Source organism: Dictyostelium purpureum (genome assembly GCF_000190715.1).
Source record: "Dictyostelium purpureum unplaced genomic scaffold DICPUscaffold_3, whole genome shotgun sequence".
Taxonomy (NCBI): Eukaryota; Evosea; class Eumycetozoa; order Dictyosteliales; family Dictyosteliaceae; genus Dictyostelium; species Dictyostelium purpureum.
Genome location: NW_003519340.1, coordinates 133,254 through 148,843, shown reverse-complemented (window position 1 = coordinate 148,843; position 15,590 = coordinate 133,254). Strand labels below are relative to the sequence as shown.

Genomic DNA, 15,590 nt, shown 5'->3' with positions numbered 1-15,590 from the left:
TCTGGTGAAATTTGGAACAAGCAAAAATTAAACAAATCGAAGCTGCCTTCTCAATTTTCGTCCATTTTACCTAAAGTCTAAAATAAAGTAACATAAAACTCAAAATAAAAGAATTCTTTATAATAAGATGTTTAATAAATAAATTGTTATTAAATAACTTTTTATTATTTTTCTTTTTTTTTTTTTGGATTTTAATTTTCCTCTTTGGCTAATAATAGTATAATTCATGAACGTTGAACTGGAGCTTGGAAGCAGGACAGTTATCATCTATTATTGGCAAACCCATTACCTTTTCGAATGTCTTGTTTGATTTTTGCTGATATTGCACAATTGTGATTGTATCTTCTATTACAATTAATAATTTATATTGATTTTTAAACTATTAATTATTATAATTGATTTATAAAATGACTATTTTAATAAATTTATAAATAATTAATTTAGTTATAATATGGATTGGTTATCTATGATTGGATCTGCTTTACTAGTTAATTTAAAGTCAAGGCTTTTCCATCAAATAACATCGATATTAGTGATTAATGTTGGTAAATATTTTGTAGTAAATTATAAATAATATGATAATTTGATTATTATGAATTGGACCAAATATTGAAATATCTTTTTCTTTTTATTTCGACTGTATATCTTTCATCTTCTAAAGGATTTACAAAATTAAATTGGCCAGATATAATTTTAGAGAGTTTTTCGTTGTCAGAGCTAGAAGAGGATGATGGTTTAAATTCTATAAATTCTTTTATTGGTGATTTGATATGTGTTTGGTGTAAAACTATTATTTTCTTTAATCTCTTATTTATTTTTAATAATTTTTTTTTTTTTTCTTTTTTTTTTTTTTTTTATTTAATATTATTTATATTATTTTTATTGAATAAAATATTCTGGAGGGATTTGATTATTACCCTAATAAAATAAAAAATGAATTAATATATTAAACTTATATATAATTACCTTAAAATTACTAAATGAAAACAATGCCAAGATATGATCCCAACCTGCCATAAGTGCATTTTTAAATCTAATATATTTCCTGGATCACAAATATATTTCAAAGAACCCATTAAATTATTACATGTTTGTTCACAGCCACCGCCATCATATTCATTAATATCTAAAACAAAAGTGATTAGCATATAAACTTATATATATAATTATTATAAATATTATAAAATTAAGAAAAAAAAAAAATTTTAATTTAATTTTAAAAAAATAAAAAAGAAATTTATTATTATCTATTTATTTTTTTAAAAAAAAAAAAAATTTTATTTATTTATTTTTATTTATTTTTATAAATTATTAAAAAATATAAATAAATAAAAAATATATTAATATATTAATATATTAATATAAAATATATTAATATAAAATATATTTTTTATTTATTAATATAAGTTGATATTTTAATTATAATCACCGGAAAGATAAATCCGGTAAAACGAATACACAATACAAATAAAAAACTCCCAACAAGTTTTTTAAAACACAAACCAAAACACAATAACACAAAAACAAATAAAAACTTCTGAAAAGTTTAAATATTTGTATACCAAATGAAAACACAAACCAAATATATATAACACAACAAAAATAAAAAACTTGAAACAAGTTTTTTATTGAAGAAAATAAAAAGCTGAGCATCTGCTAGGCTATTGAATTCCTGATAGCTTAATATTTCTTAATTAATATTTTTTTAAAATTATTTTTATATGCAGCAATGAAATCTAAATATTTTATGGGAATAACTAAACAGTTCTAGCTATTTTTTAATTAATTTTTTTATAAAAATGAAAAATTGTGTGTGGTGGGGTTTTAATTTAATTTTTTTAAAAAAATTTTGAAAAAAATTTTTTTTTTTTTTTTTTTTTTTTTTCCAATCATTCTTTATATTTTCAAAATAACAGAAACAAATAATAATAATTAAAAAAAAAAAAAACTTATTAAAGGTGGAGATTATATGGATGAGCCATTAAAAGCACACAAGCTTACCTCGAATCGGATTAGAAATTAAAAGAGATTATTGGACACAGTGATTGGTATGAAAAATATAGAAACTGCCCCACAAGAGATAATCATGACACTCCTGACACTCCTGCCACAGTTGATATGTGTAAAAGATTGAATAGACCAACTGGTATATATATATAATAAAGATTGTATAACTACAATCGATAATAAGAACTTGTTTTTAGAACCAATTTAAAATAAAGATATAAATAAAGAAATACAAAATTAAATTTTTTACTAAATTAAGATCTTTATTTTTATTATTTTTTACTTCACTTTTATTTCTATTTCTTTTTTTCATTTTTATTTTCATTGGATTTTATATCATAAATGTTTGGGTTATAGGTATCTTTATTTTCATTAATATATAAACAAGAGAATGGGATTGGATGATAGTCAAATACAGGTTGTGAGACATTTTTTTCATTTTTAGAGACAAAATAAAGAGTGGCAATATCATTATAGCTTATTTCTTTTCTTAACCATGGTTGGGTTAAATAGATATCACTAAAACAAATTATCATTTGATGATAAGTGTTGAAAAAGAAAACATTGGTTTTTGTAGATAATGTGTTACCTCCTCTATTTATAATTAAATTTCCAATATTTTGCTTCATTAGCTCTATAGATCCTTTGATTGGATGATTGATTTTAACCCTTCTGGAAAGCTCGTTATTATTCCAAATAATAATACACACTTTATTGAACTCCCTATTAAACAATAAGTCAGTAATTCCTTTTAGATCATAATCTTCAATACTATATATATTTTTCCATTCCAATATTCTTTTTAAATTATTATAAAAACTATATCCTTTTAAAAAATTAATAAAATATTTTTGATAATAATTTTGATTTTTTTAAAATTAAAAAACTTTTTTATTTACTTTTTGTAAAATAAAATCTAATTTTTTTATATTGAATAAACAATATATTGACTATTTTGTTAACATTCATTAATAAAAAATAAAAAATACTAATAATAATATAAATCATATTGGACTTTTTTTTTTTCTATTTTATTTATGAAACTAAAAAAAAAATTACAAATTGTTAATATGAAATTTGTTAAAAATAAATAATAATTAAATAAAAAGAAATGTTTAAATCTTTATATCCTAAATATATATAAAACATTATTTTCTACAAAAATAAAAATTTTAGGTTTTTAAATAAATAAAAACATTGCTTATAAAATTATTTCTTTTTTTTTTTTTTAAATTTTTTCTTTTATTTTTTTTTTTTTTTATAAATTACAGCATTTTTAAAGGTTTGAAATCATACACTTAGAATTTAAAGTATATGTTGAATGAGATATTTTTTTTTTCCTATACTACTAAAAAACTATGAGTGTTTAAGCAGCAGCAACTGGGGCAATTTCTTTTGGTGCTTCGGTAGCAGTTTCTTCTGATGGAGTTGGGGTGGATTCAGTTGTAGTTTCAGCAGTTTCTTTGGTTTCGGTGGTGGTAGCTGGTGAGGATTCAGCAGTTATTTCTTTGGTTTCAGTGGTAGATGGAGCAGCTTCAGTAGTTTCTTTTGCATCGGTAGTGGATGGAGCAGCAGCCTCAGTAGTTTCTTTAGCTTCGGTGGTAGTGGCAGCCTCAGTAGTTGTAGCGGTTTCTTTAGTTTCAGTAGCAGTAGTAGCTTCAGTAGTTGTGGTTTCTTTTGCTTCAGCAGCTTCAGTGGTGGTAGTAGTAGTAGTTGTGGTTGATTTCTTTTCTTTGGCTGGTTTCTTTTCTTTGACTGGTTTAGCTTCTTTAATTTCTACAACTGAGGTGAACCATTTATAATCCTTTTTAATAGCTAATGGGAAAATTACTTTTCTAACAAACCATGGAATTGCTTTATTTAAGGAATCAGCCATAGCTTTGTTGTGATTTGAAGCATCGAGCATAGCACCTAAACCAAATTTACCACTTGATTCTTTTTTAATTCTTTCGTGAATGATATCACCAATTTTAATTTGATCAGCTTTTGGAATGTTGATGGCAATTGGAAGAATTAAACGTTCTTCATCATAAAAATGTTCATAGATAAGAGCGATTTGGTTTTTAATATTGGATTGAAGCTTTTCGAGAGTTTCTGACCAACCTTCTGATGTTGAATCTTTAAGATTTTCATTTTCTTTGATGGAAGTGATGAGGTCGGAAATCTCTTTATTCTTTTGGACCCAATCACCATGTTGGTGATCCATAGTACCTAAGAATTCTTTAGATTCTGGTTTCTTTTCCTTTAACCAATCCCAGACGAGTTCTTCTTCGTGATCGTGGTGATGGTGTAAATATTCGCCACATGAGGTTACAGCTTTAGCAATATCAAGGATTTCTTGTCTATTTTCTGGGACAAATACTTTAAGTTTTTTGTAAAGTAAATTGTAAACATGTTTAATTGCAATGTGAGTAGCAATCCATCCAGCCATATGGAAGTTTGGATGTTTGAAGTAAACTGAAAGATCATTTTCAGTGTGACCATCTTCAGTTGTAACAACTTTACATTCAACTTTAATTTCTTCAACAACCTTTTCTTCAGTTGCTTTTTCTTCAGTAGATTTTTCTTCTTTAGCTTCGGATTCAGCTGGTTTAACTTCAGATTCTGATGCTTCAGTTGGTTTAGATTCAGTTTCAGCTGGTTTAGTTTCTTCAACAACTGGTTTGGTTTCTTCTGGTTTTGATTCTTCTACTGATTTAACTTCTTCAACTGGTTTAGATTCTTCAACAACTGGTTTAGTTTCTTCAACTGGTTTAGTTTCTTCAACAGCTTGTTCAACTGGTTTTGGTTCTTCAGCAGCTGGTTTAGTTTCTTCAACAACTGGTTTAACTTCTTCAGCAGCTTGTTCAACTGGTTTAGATTCTTCTTGTTTTGGCTCTTCAGCTTCGACTGGTTTAGATTCTTCTGGTTTAGATTCTTCTTGTTTAATTTCAACTGATTTTGATTCTTCAACAGTTTCAGATTTGATTTGTTGGCTTTCAGCAGCACCATCAACTTTAACTTCTTGATGTGACTCTTCACCAACGATTGGTTCGACTGTAGTATTGTTATCACTCATTCTCTAAATAATTATTATTACTATTTATTAATTTGATTTTATATATATAACTATACAATTGGGATATTTATTATTTTACTGATTATATATATAATATGAAAAAAAATTAAAATAAAAAAAAATTAAAAAATTAAAAATTTTTTTAAAATAGTTTTTTGAAAAAATAAAAAAAAAATATATCTATAAGATTTTTTTTTATAAATATATGTGTGTGTATGAATAAAAATAAATTAAATGAAAAAAAAAAAAAAAAAAAAAACATTTCATTTTTTTTTTTTTTTTTTAAATTTTATAATTTCATTGGCATTGATTCAGTTATTACGTGAAAAAATGTCGTTATCATGGACTAAAATAATTGTTTATTTTTTTTTTTTTCAACTGCCATTTTTTTTTTTAAATTTTCAAATAATTTTTTTTTTGTTTATGATAAAAAATATTTGAAAAAAAAAAAAATTAAAAAAAAAAAAAAAAAAAAATCACGATTTTCATTTCTTAATCAATTACAATAATGATTTTTTTAAAATTTATTTGAAAATTTTGTTATAAACAATAATAATTGTAAATGGTAAATAGTAAATAATAAATAATAAATAATAATAAATAATAAATAATAATAAATAATAAATAATAAATAATAAAAGTTATAAAAATAATAAGTATGTTTTATTATTTTTATTTTTTTTATTTTTTTTATTATTTTGTTTTAATCATTATAGTTTTTTGTATTGGGAACAAATGAATCCATTTCGATATTATTTGCATTATTTTGGTATGTATAATCAGGATGGTGATTATCGCCACTGCAATCTATAGGAATAATCTCTAATCGATTATTATCAGTTGGTGGTTGGGTTGGTGGGGGATATTCTTTATATAGCAATGGTGGTCCTATGGGCGGTATGTAGTTTGTTGTAGTTGTAGTTGTTGTTGTTGCTTCTAATTGTTTATTTTGTAATGCAATTTCTAAACTCATTATTTCGACCTCTGCTTGTTGTTGTTGTTGGGTATTTGCAGTTTCTAGGTTTTGTGAAATGATATCTTTTTGTTTTTTAACATTTTCATTATATCTTCTAACCAATGTAGGTAAATAAAACAAATCCACAATAAAGCCCACACCAAAAATTCCAGCAGAAATTAAAAAGATAAAGAAGAATTCATAGTCTTCTAAATACAATCTATGGAATCCGAAAATACCTTTATTAAAGAAAGTGTTAGTATAAAAATAGTAGTGGGTAAATGTTAAATCAATCAATCTTGTACCTACCGGTAAAAAACCAAATAATATAACTATTTCAAGATAATAAAAAAAAATTAATTATTAATGTAAAATGTTTTTTTTTTTAAAACTTACGCCTTTACTAATGATTTCTCTTTTCTATATTGTGGTTTAGGGAAATCACCACTTTTAGCTCCGCTTCTTTTTTGAGTACGTCTTCTACCTAAAATACTTCTCCCTGTTCCAAAGCTTTTAGTTCTTTTCGAGCCAAAGGACGATGTGCTTTTACACTTTCGTCCTGTTGACGATTTACTGCATCTTGCCTTTGATCTACCAGATCTATGTGATCTTGCTCTGCCTCTACTCCTTCTTGCCATTATTATTTTTATTTTAGTTGTTTTTTAAATTATTGTTTGTATAATATGTTTATAATTTATAGAAAATAAATGTACATGTCAAAAAAAAAAAATTATAAATAAAAAAAAAACAGTGACATTTTATTTATTAAATAAAAACAAAAACAAAAATAAAAATAAAAATAAAAATAAAAATAAAAATAAACAATAAATATAAAAAATATAAAATATTGAGAAAACACTTTAAAAAAATATCTTTTTTTCTTAAAAAAAAAAAAAAAATGAGCGGTGTTGTGCCAAAGTGATTACACTCCACTTTTTTATTACAAATTGATATTATTATTTATATTATTTTTATTTTATTATTGAAATATTTTTAATTGAAGGGTTGGTTTATACCGTTATCTGTTGGAATGTTTATATCATTACCCTCAGGAGCATTGGTGTCGTTATTTCTATAATTGGGCATTGCTACAAAGGTGTCAGTTTCGATATTGCTTTCAATTGATATTGGTTCTATAGTATCCATTTCGGGTACATAAATGTTATCTTCTGCCTCTTCGTATTGATATAAATAATTTTGATTATCACAAGAAACTATGGATTCTGGAGGAGCTGAAGGAAGTGGTTCCGATTGAGGTAAGGTTTGAGTTCTATATCCTTCACCTCTAAACTCAAGAGGTACTCCAGTACCTGTATCTTGAGAAATTGATTGTAGCTCTATTGATTGTTCTTGAGGTGGTACTGTTTTCATTTCCCCTTCGGTACCAGTTCGTGAAATAATATCTTTTTGCTTTTTAACCTTTTTATTATATCTTTTAATCATTGTTGGTAAATAAAATAAATCTACAAAAAATCCAACCCCACAAATAGAAAGTGTAAACATATAAATTACAAAATAATCGTAATCTTCTAAATATAATCTATGAAACCCAAATAAACCTAAATTTTTTTTTTTAAAATATTAATATTTTTTTAAAAACATAATTTGAGCATCTAACAATTACATACCAGAAAAAATTAATAAAAAGTAACTTTGTTAAATTAAAATTAAATAGAAACAGTTAATTAGTTTTTTAAATTTAGAAATAAAAAAATAAAAAGATAATTGTACTTACCCAACAACTAAGGATTTTTCTTTTTTATAGGTCGGTTGGTAATCAGTGTTATTTGTTCTCCTACCTCCTCTATAAGTACCACTATAAGTACCACTAGAAATACCACTAGAAATACCAGTAGAAGTACCATTAGAAATACCAGTAGAAATACTAGTAGAAGTACCACTATAAGTACCAGTGGAAGTACCAGTGGAAGTACCAGTAGAAGTACCAGTAGAAAAACCATGGATACGGTCCCAACGATCATGGTGTGCATGAACACGATTACCTTGTATACCGAGAATTTGTTGTGCTTTATTTGATGAAGCACCACTACTAATGCCACTGCTACCACCACTACTAGAACCAATACCACTACTGGAACCAAAACCACTACTAATGCCACTGCTACCACCACTACTAGAACTAAAACCACTACTTGTTGTTTTTCCAAATGATGAAGAGGTGTTACTACTACCAAATGATGAGCTTGGTCTACTGCTACTGCTACTTGATGTACTTGGTCTACTACTTGATGCACTTGGTCTACTACTTGATGTACTTGGTCTACTACTTGATGAGCTTGATCTACTACTTGAATAGCTTGGTCTACTATTTGAGCTTGGTCTGCTTGATGGACTTGGCCTACCTCTACCACCACTTGAATGTGGGTTATATACACCTCCTCTTGGTGGCATATTTCCCAAAGAAAATTATTATTTAATATAACAATTAATATTAAAAATTATTATTTATTATTATTTATTATTTATTATTTGTTTTTTTTTTTTTATAAATAAAAACAAAAAAATAAAAAAAAGGTAAAAAATCAACAAAAAAAAAAAAAAAGATCAATCCTGAAAATTAGGGAATACACATTGTTAATATAATAAAGTGCGTAAGTGAAAATGTCGAAAAAATGTCATAAAAATATTATTTTAATTTAAAATCTGGGTGTTTTAAAAAATTTCTCTTTTTTTTTAAAATAATTTTGTTGGATTAGAAAATTTTATCAGAACGATTAATGTTGGGTTGTTTGCTTTTGCTGCTTTTTGAAAAAATAATTAACCAAAAAATTAATTTTTAATTTTATTTTTTTCTTTAAAATATCGCATTTGGGAATAACGGTTATAGTAATAACAACAATTTTTACTCAAAAAAAAAAATAAAAAAAAATAAAAAAAAAAAAAAAGAAAAATAAAAGAATCTGATTAGTTTTATTTTATTTTATTTTATTTTATTTTATTTTATTTTATTTTATTTTATTTTATTTTATCTTATTTTATTTTATTTTATTTTATTTTATCTTATCTTTTTAATACCAATTTCATCATGATATCAATTTGTTCGTCATTACCCAACACAAAAATATGCTTATCAAATTCTATGAATCCATTCTTTTTATAAAATTGTATTGCTCTTGGATTACCTTCCCAAACACCCAACCATATATATTCTATATTATTATTATTAATTGCAATTTCTAATGCCTTGTTAAATAAAACTTGACCCACTTTTTTACCGTGATACTCTTGAATTACATATATTCGTTCAATTTCAAAACTGTTGTTCTCTTTAATTTCGGTTTGTGCTTGACCTATATTTAATTTTAAATAACCCACAACTGCATTATCAGATTCTCTGTCAATTGCAAAATAAAATTCTGAATTTTCATTTTGAATTTCTTTTATTAGTTTTTGATCTTCGAAACCCTCTTGTAAATATTTTACCATATCTGCTTCTGTATTTCCATCTTTAAAAGTTTCATAAAAAGTTTTTTTCCCAATTATTTGTAACTCTTTTAAATCGTCTACTGTTATCTTTTTTAAATCTATATTATTCATTTTTATTATTACACAAAACAAAAATACGAAAAAAAAATAAAAAAAATAATTTAATTAAAAAAATTAAAAAAATAAAAAATAAAAAAAAAAAAAATAAAAACAAAAAACAAAAAACTTATATCGAAGCGCAATGGTTTTAAAAATTATATTAAAATAATTACTATAAAAATATTAAAATTAAGGGCAAGAATGAATCATTTTCAATTTATTATTTTAAAATTTTAAAAAATAGAAAAAAAATAGAAAAATTAATTTTTTGTGTGTTTGTTTTAAAAAAAAAAGATATTATTTTTTTTTTTTATTTTTTTTATTTTATTTATAAAAATAAACTTTTTAAATAAATATTTATAAATGAAAAATAAAAAAGATATAATTATAAGCAAAAAAAAAAACAAAAACAATAACAATAATAATAATAATAATAATAATAACAATTGTAATAATAATAATAGCAGTGATAATAGTTCAATTAATAGTAATAATAATAATAATACTGAAAAGCTTTTTTATTTAACATGGCACAATTCAATAATCAGAAATAATATTTTAAAATATCTAAAATTCTATAATAAAGTTTATGATCATTATCATAATAAAAGATTTTTTAAAAATATTGTTAGTTTTTATGTATCTTTCGAAAAAGAAAATTTAAAGTCAATTATTTTACTTGGAGATCCAACCAAAGAAGAGTTATATCAATTGTTTAAAAGATTACCAAGCAGTATTGAGAGTGTAGAGTTTAGAAATGGGTTCAATATGGGTGTAAATTACAGTAATGAATTAAAAATAGATATACGAGACTTAGAAATTCCAAAAACAGTAAAAGAAATTAATTTTGGTAATATTTATGTTCAAGATTCTTCATTGTTCAATAAATTATTTAAATCAGGTTCAAAAAATCCATTCGAAAATCTAGTTTCATTAAAGATTGGATACAATAGCGAAACATTATTAAGAGAAAAATACCTATCATCAAATCTTAGACATCTTACCATCCGTAATGTTATTCATGGCCAAATTACAAAAGGAATCCTTCCAGATAGTTTAGAATCACTATCAATTTTCATAGATTATATTCAATCTACTATTTATTTCCCACCAAAACTAAGATCTTTGAAAATTGGTTTGAAACAAGGGTACTATTATTATAATCCTTCAATTTTACAATTTTTACCACCTACCATTCAAAAGTTATCAGTTTTCTTTGATCACACAAAAAGACTACCAAAGAAAATTAATTATTCAGCTACGAATCTCAAAAAACTAATTACATCACTTTATTTTTATAATACTTGTTATTTAATAAATAACACTTATAATGATAATAACAACACCAATAATTATAATAATAATAACACTAATAATAATAATAATAAAAACAATGTTAATAACAATTCAGAAAATAGCACTAAGTTCCCAACATCATTAAAAAAGCTAGATCTTCATTTTATACAACATGATTATCTTTTAGATAGAATTTTAGATATAGATTTATTGCCACCAACTATAATAAGCTTAAAGCTTTCTCCTGATATTCAAATAAAAAAAGAAAATTTTGAAAGAGGTTTTCCTGCAAGTATTACAAATATTCAAGGTGATCTCAAACATATTTCAAATAGATTTGAAAATCCTGAGAACATTAGGGAGTTATTAATTTCGAACTATAAAGAAGAGACTGATGGAAATACTAAAGCTTTAAATATATTCGAAAAATTTTCAAATTTAACCTCACTCAAGTATTCAAACAGCTCCAATCAGAACATCACTCTTCCAATATCAGATAATTTAATAAATTTTGAAATTATGCAGGAAGTTTATTTTTCACACCAATACTATGTAATAGGATACAATTTACCATCATACAAAGTTGGTGATTTTAAAATCAATTCCGATCAAGATAAAGGTCCAAGATATAGTAGAAGCAGTAGTAGCTCTAGTATTGATAATAAAAGCCAAAAGAGCTATGGCAGTGACGATGAATCTAGCAGTGGCTCAGAGAGCTTACCGAAACCAAAACCAAAACCAAAACAACAGGAAAAATCTACTTTAGATCTTAAAAAAGCAACTCATTTAAAATCATGTAGATTGGATAGTAAGCATACTTTTCAACTTTTAGAAATCTTTACTCAATCAAATATATCACCATTTCCCTCAAGCCTGGTGTTATTAGATTTACATTTCGGATTTCATGGATCTGTTTTTACAATACCATTACTAAGTAGCACAATTTTACCACCATCACTCAAATATCTTGTAATTAGGGGAAATGCTAAACCAACTTACAGACTACCACTACCAAATTCATTAGAACACATTTATATAGATAAATGTAATGAAATTATAAAGGATATCATTTTTGTAAATAATCATCTTTCAATAATAAGCATTTTTGAATCATACAACGATATTATTACAACAAAAATAACTTCAAAACTTTTTAATAATTTAAGAAAATTAATTTAAAAAATAAACAAGAAATAAAAACAATCATTATTGTAATAATTACAAAAAAAAAAAAAAATAAAAAAAAATTTGATTTCACACACCACACCACAAAAAATATTTTTATCATAAATAATAAAAGATAAAATAAAATAAAATAAAATTTGTGCTTAAGTAATAATTTTTTTCAAAATCGATTTCTTTTAATTTTTTTATTTGACACTATATACGTTGTCAAACTGATTTGTTTTAATTCAAAACCACATAAAAAAAAAAATTAAAAAAAAATAAAATAAAATATTTTAATTTTATTTTTTTTTTTAAAATATTTTAATTTTTTTTTTTTTTTTTCAACGATTTGTGCCTCCATATAAAAAAAAAAAATTCTTTTTTCTTTTTTCTAATTTATTGTATTATCAACTATTATAATTACATCCAAACAAAAAACACACTTATATTTAACATATCATTATTTTCTTTTTGTTTGTGTAATTTTTATTTTTTTTTTTTTTTTTCTAAAATTTTACAAATAAATAAAACAATAATAATATATAATATTGTAAAATAATTTATTTAAATAAATAATTTCTTATTTATAGTAGTTAAACTTTTTATTTTTTGTTTTTTTATTTATTTATTTATTTTATACCGTATCTCAATCACCCCACATATACAACCACAATAAAATAATAAAAAAAGAAAAATGAAATTTATAATTGTATTATTATCAATTTTTTCATATATAGCATTTACCAATTCACAAATTTTTAATGGTGAAAATACTCAATTTGGTGTTGTAAGTAGTATTAGTAACCCATTCAAACCCGAAAATTTAACATTAGATTCCAATATAAGAAGTTACTCAAGATATGATTGGAGTTATATGCGTATCAATATTAGATCAAATTTAACTAAATTCTTAGGCCAGGTTGATATTCACCCAAGAGTGTAGGTATAAAAACAAACACACAAATTGTATAAAATTATATATTAACTTTTTTTTTTATTTATTTTTATTTAGTGATGAATTTACAACATTTAGAGTACCAAATACACAAAGTTTAATATTTAAAGATCTCAGAGACCCAAATAAAGATTATAGCGAAAGTAGCGATGATATCATTACAGGTAGCAAAGATCGTGATATTTATTTCCCAGGTTGGCAAATTTGGGCTGAACTTGTTGCAAGAAAAACAATTGTAACCTACACAACCCAACCAGTTACAGTACCATGTGAAGTTGATGGTGTAAGATCAGATGCTAAAGAGTGCCAAGCAGAAGGAAGCGAAGAACCACCAGTTAGTTATACCACCAATGTTCTTTCAAACTCTACCGAGACCATCCCATTAACATTACCACCAAAGAATATTATCGATATTAATTCTCGTACATTTGTAAATTATTTTGTTATCGTTGTTCAATTAGATAAAGGTAGAATTATTGATGCCGTCTGGGACGGTGATAGATTACCAGAAATTTGTAAATCATGTGACTCATGTATCGATGGTCAATGTGGTGTAAATTATGATGATATGCAATGCGATCCAACTGAAGATCAACCACTTAACAATGGTTGTCAATTGAAAATTATGGTTGCTTGGGCTGGTAGAGATAAAAACAATAAACCATGTCAATCAATTAACAAAATTCCATCAAACTTCCAAAAATACAGTTCTACATCAATTAAAAAAGTTGGTACTGGTCTTGTTTCAGATTTGTATGTATTTCATTTAAAATTATTAATTTATTTAATTTAATTATAAAAATATTAATACTAATATTTTTTTTTTTATAATAGCTTCTACAAAATCAATGAAAACAACAACAATCCAAATATGGCCTAAATCAATTTTTTTTTTTATATTTATACTCACTCAAATTTTTCTCATATAAAAATATTAATGAAAAAAATATTTTACACCCATTCCGAAATTTAAATAAATAAAATAAAACTTTATCAAAACTATTTTTTTTTTTCATATGATTTATTTATTTGATAACTTTTTTTATTTTTTAAAATTAAAAGACAACGCTAAAGTGGTTATAGGCTTAATTAAAAAAAAATATATAAAATATAAAAATAAAAAATAAAAATATTAAATTTTTGATTTGTGTTGGTGGGGGTTAAAAAAATTATAATTTAAAATTATTTTTTTTATTTTTTTTATTTATTTATATATTAATTTATTTATTTATATATATTAATATAATTATTGATTCTAAAAATAATTTATTATTGTTTTTGTGTTTTTTTTATTAAATAAATAGAATTTTTTTTATTTTTTTTTATTTCTTTTATTAAATTATTTTTTTTATTATTTTTTTTTTTTTTTAAATATATAGCTATAACAAAACGACAATTCAAATTAAAAAAAATGAAAATAATATATATTGTATTACAATTACTAATAATAATAGGCTATATAAATATAGCTAAATCACAAATTATTCATGGTGCCTCTTTAGCAACGGGTATAGTTTCACTTACAGGATTAACAAGACCATTTAACGAAACAAATATAATTGCAAGTAAAAATATACGTGTATACCAAAGGTATGATTGGAGTATACTTAAGGTATATTTACGTTCAAATGAAAGTCTTTTTACAGGAGAAATTAATATTCATCCAAGAGTGTAAGTAAATAAATATTTTTCAAAATAATAATTTCTTTAGAATTCATTTTAACAAATCATTATTCTCTTTGTACAGCGATGAATTTACAACATTTAGGGTACCAAACACACAAAATTTAATATTTAAAGAACTAAAATCAAAAAACTCTTCAAATGATGGATCAAGTGGCGATATTATAACAGGGGGTGGTAATGGTATTAGTCGTTGGCCCGGATGGCAAATATGGGTAGAATTACCTGTAAAAAAGAATATTACAACATTTGTATCTGAAATTTTAGATTCTCCATGTGTAGTTAATGGAACAAGATTAAACAATACCGAATGCTCTACCCCAGTTAATGGAACAGCTCCAGTTACTTTTAAAGAGACTGTTATAACTAATAAAACAGAAACAGTACCTTTAACATTACCACCAAAGAACATCATTGATGTCAACAAAAATACATTTGTAAATTATTTCGCTATTGTAATTCAGCTTGATAGGGGTAATATCATTGATGCTATATGGGACGGTGATAGATTACCTCAAATTTGTAAATCCTGTGACTCTTGTATCGACAATCAATGTGCAGTAAATTATGGAGATATGGCATGTGATGCTGTATTTGCTAATAATGGAACCAATAATGGTTGCCAAGTCAAACTAATGGTTGCATTTGCTGGTAGGGATTTAAATAATAGACCATGTCAATCTGTAAACAAGTTACCTTCTAATTTCCAAAAATACTCTGCAACATCTATTAAAAAAATTGGTACAGGTTTGCTATCTGACTTGTAAGTTTTAAATATATATTATTCTATTTTTATCGCAGTAATAATTAATTTCTTTTTTTTTGATCATAATTTAGCTTTTACAAAATCAATGAAAACAACAACAATCCAAACAGAGCTTAAAATATATATTATATTATAAAACTAAACCATTCCCCTTTAA

The 15,590-nt window shown here is 24.1% G+C and overlaps 9 protein-coding genes across 9 annotated transcripts; 3 read left to right on the top strand and 6 right to left on the bottom strand.

The window, feature by feature from the left end:
- Nucleotides 1-208: 208 nt before the first annotated feature.
- On the bottom strand, nucleotides 209-1,148 carry DICPUDRAFT_74105 (uncharacterized protein; the record flags this gene model as incomplete). The annotated part of the gene is made up of 3 exons (XM_003283044.1): nucleotides 209-379; nucleotides 669-804; nucleotides 967-1,148. 3 exons carry the CDS (start codon nucleotides 1,146-1,148, stop codon nucleotides 209-211), a joined length of 489 nt encoding a protein of 162 aa, XP_003283092.1.
- Nucleotides 1,149-2,303: 1,155 nt separating this feature from the next.
- On the bottom strand, nucleotides 2,304-2,976 carry DICPUDRAFT_74104 (uncharacterized protein; the record flags this gene model as incomplete). The annotated part of the gene is made up of 2 exons (XM_003283043.1): nucleotides 2,304-2,833; nucleotides 2,907-2,976. 2 exons carry the CDS (start codon nucleotides 2,974-2,976, stop codon nucleotides 2,304-2,306), a joined length of 600 nt encoding a protein of 199 aa, XP_003283091.1.
- Nucleotides 2,977-3,775: 799 nt separating this feature from the next.
- DICPUDRAFT_20741 (uncharacterized protein) lies at nucleotides 3,776-4,528 on the bottom strand (the record flags this gene model as incomplete). Its single annotated transcript, XM_003283042.1, has 1 exon — nucleotides 3,776-4,528. A coding segment is annotated over one exon (753 nt), but the record flags the coding sequence as incomplete, so codon positions are not given.
- Nucleotides 4,529-5,768: 1,240 nt separating this feature from the next.
- On the bottom strand, nucleotides 5,769-6,658 carry DICPUDRAFT_74102 (uncharacterized protein; the record flags this gene model as incomplete). Its single annotated transcript, XM_003283041.1, has 3 exons — nucleotides 5,769-6,259; nucleotides 6,330-6,352; nucleotides 6,417-6,658. The coding sequence occupies 3 exons, from the start codon at nucleotides 6,656-6,658 to the stop codon at nucleotides 5,769-5,771; spliced, it is 756 nt and encodes a 251-aa protein (XP_003283089.1).
- Nucleotides 6,659-7,391: 733 nt separating this feature from the next.
- DICPUDRAFT_13540 (uncharacterized protein) lies at nucleotides 7,392-7,583 on the bottom strand (the record flags this gene model as incomplete). Its single annotated transcript, XM_003283040.1, has 1 exon — nucleotides 7,392-7,583. A coding segment is annotated over one exon (192 nt), but the record flags the coding sequence as incomplete, so codon positions are not given.
- A 1,458-nt stretch (nucleotides 7,584-9,041) lies between these two features.
- Nucleotides 9,042-9,578, bottom strand: DICPUDRAFT_74100 (uncharacterized protein; the record flags this gene model as incomplete). Its single annotated transcript, XM_003283039.1, has 1 exon — nucleotides 9,042-9,578. The coding sequence occupies one exon, from the start codon at nucleotides 9,576-9,578 to the stop codon at nucleotides 9,042-9,044; it is 537 nt and encodes a 178-aa protein (XP_003283087.1).
- Nucleotides 9,579-9,929: 351 nt separating this feature from the next.
- Nucleotides 9,930-12,041, top strand: DICPUDRAFT_74099 (uncharacterized protein; the record flags this gene model as incomplete). The annotated part of the gene is made up of 1 exon (XM_003283087.1): nucleotides 9,930-12,041. The coding sequence occupies one exon, from the start codon at nucleotides 9,930-9,932 to the stop codon at nucleotides 12,039-12,041; it is 2,112 nt and encodes a 703-aa protein (XP_003283135.1).
- A 682-nt stretch (nucleotides 12,042-12,723) lies between these two features.
- Nucleotides 12,724-13,864, top strand: DICPUDRAFT_146743 (uncharacterized protein; the record flags this gene model as incomplete). The annotated part of the gene is made up of 3 exons (XM_003283086.1): nucleotides 12,724-12,968; nucleotides 13,042-13,737; nucleotides 13,819-13,864. 3 exons carry the CDS (start codon nucleotides 12,724-12,726, stop codon nucleotides 13,862-13,864), a joined length of 987 nt encoding a protein of 328 aa, XP_003283134.1.
- A 531-nt stretch (nucleotides 13,865-14,395) lies between these two features.
- DICPUDRAFT_25267 (uncharacterized protein) lies at nucleotides 14,396-15,550 on the top strand (the record flags this gene model as incomplete). Its single annotated transcript, XM_003283085.1, has 3 exons — nucleotides 14,396-14,655; nucleotides 14,822-15,430; nucleotides 15,505-15,550. The coding sequence occupies 3 exons, from the start codon at nucleotides 14,396-14,398 to the stop codon at nucleotides 15,548-15,550; spliced, it is 915 nt and encodes a 304-aa protein (XP_003283133.1).
- Between the last annotated feature and the right edge of the window lie 40 nt (nucleotides 15,551-15,590).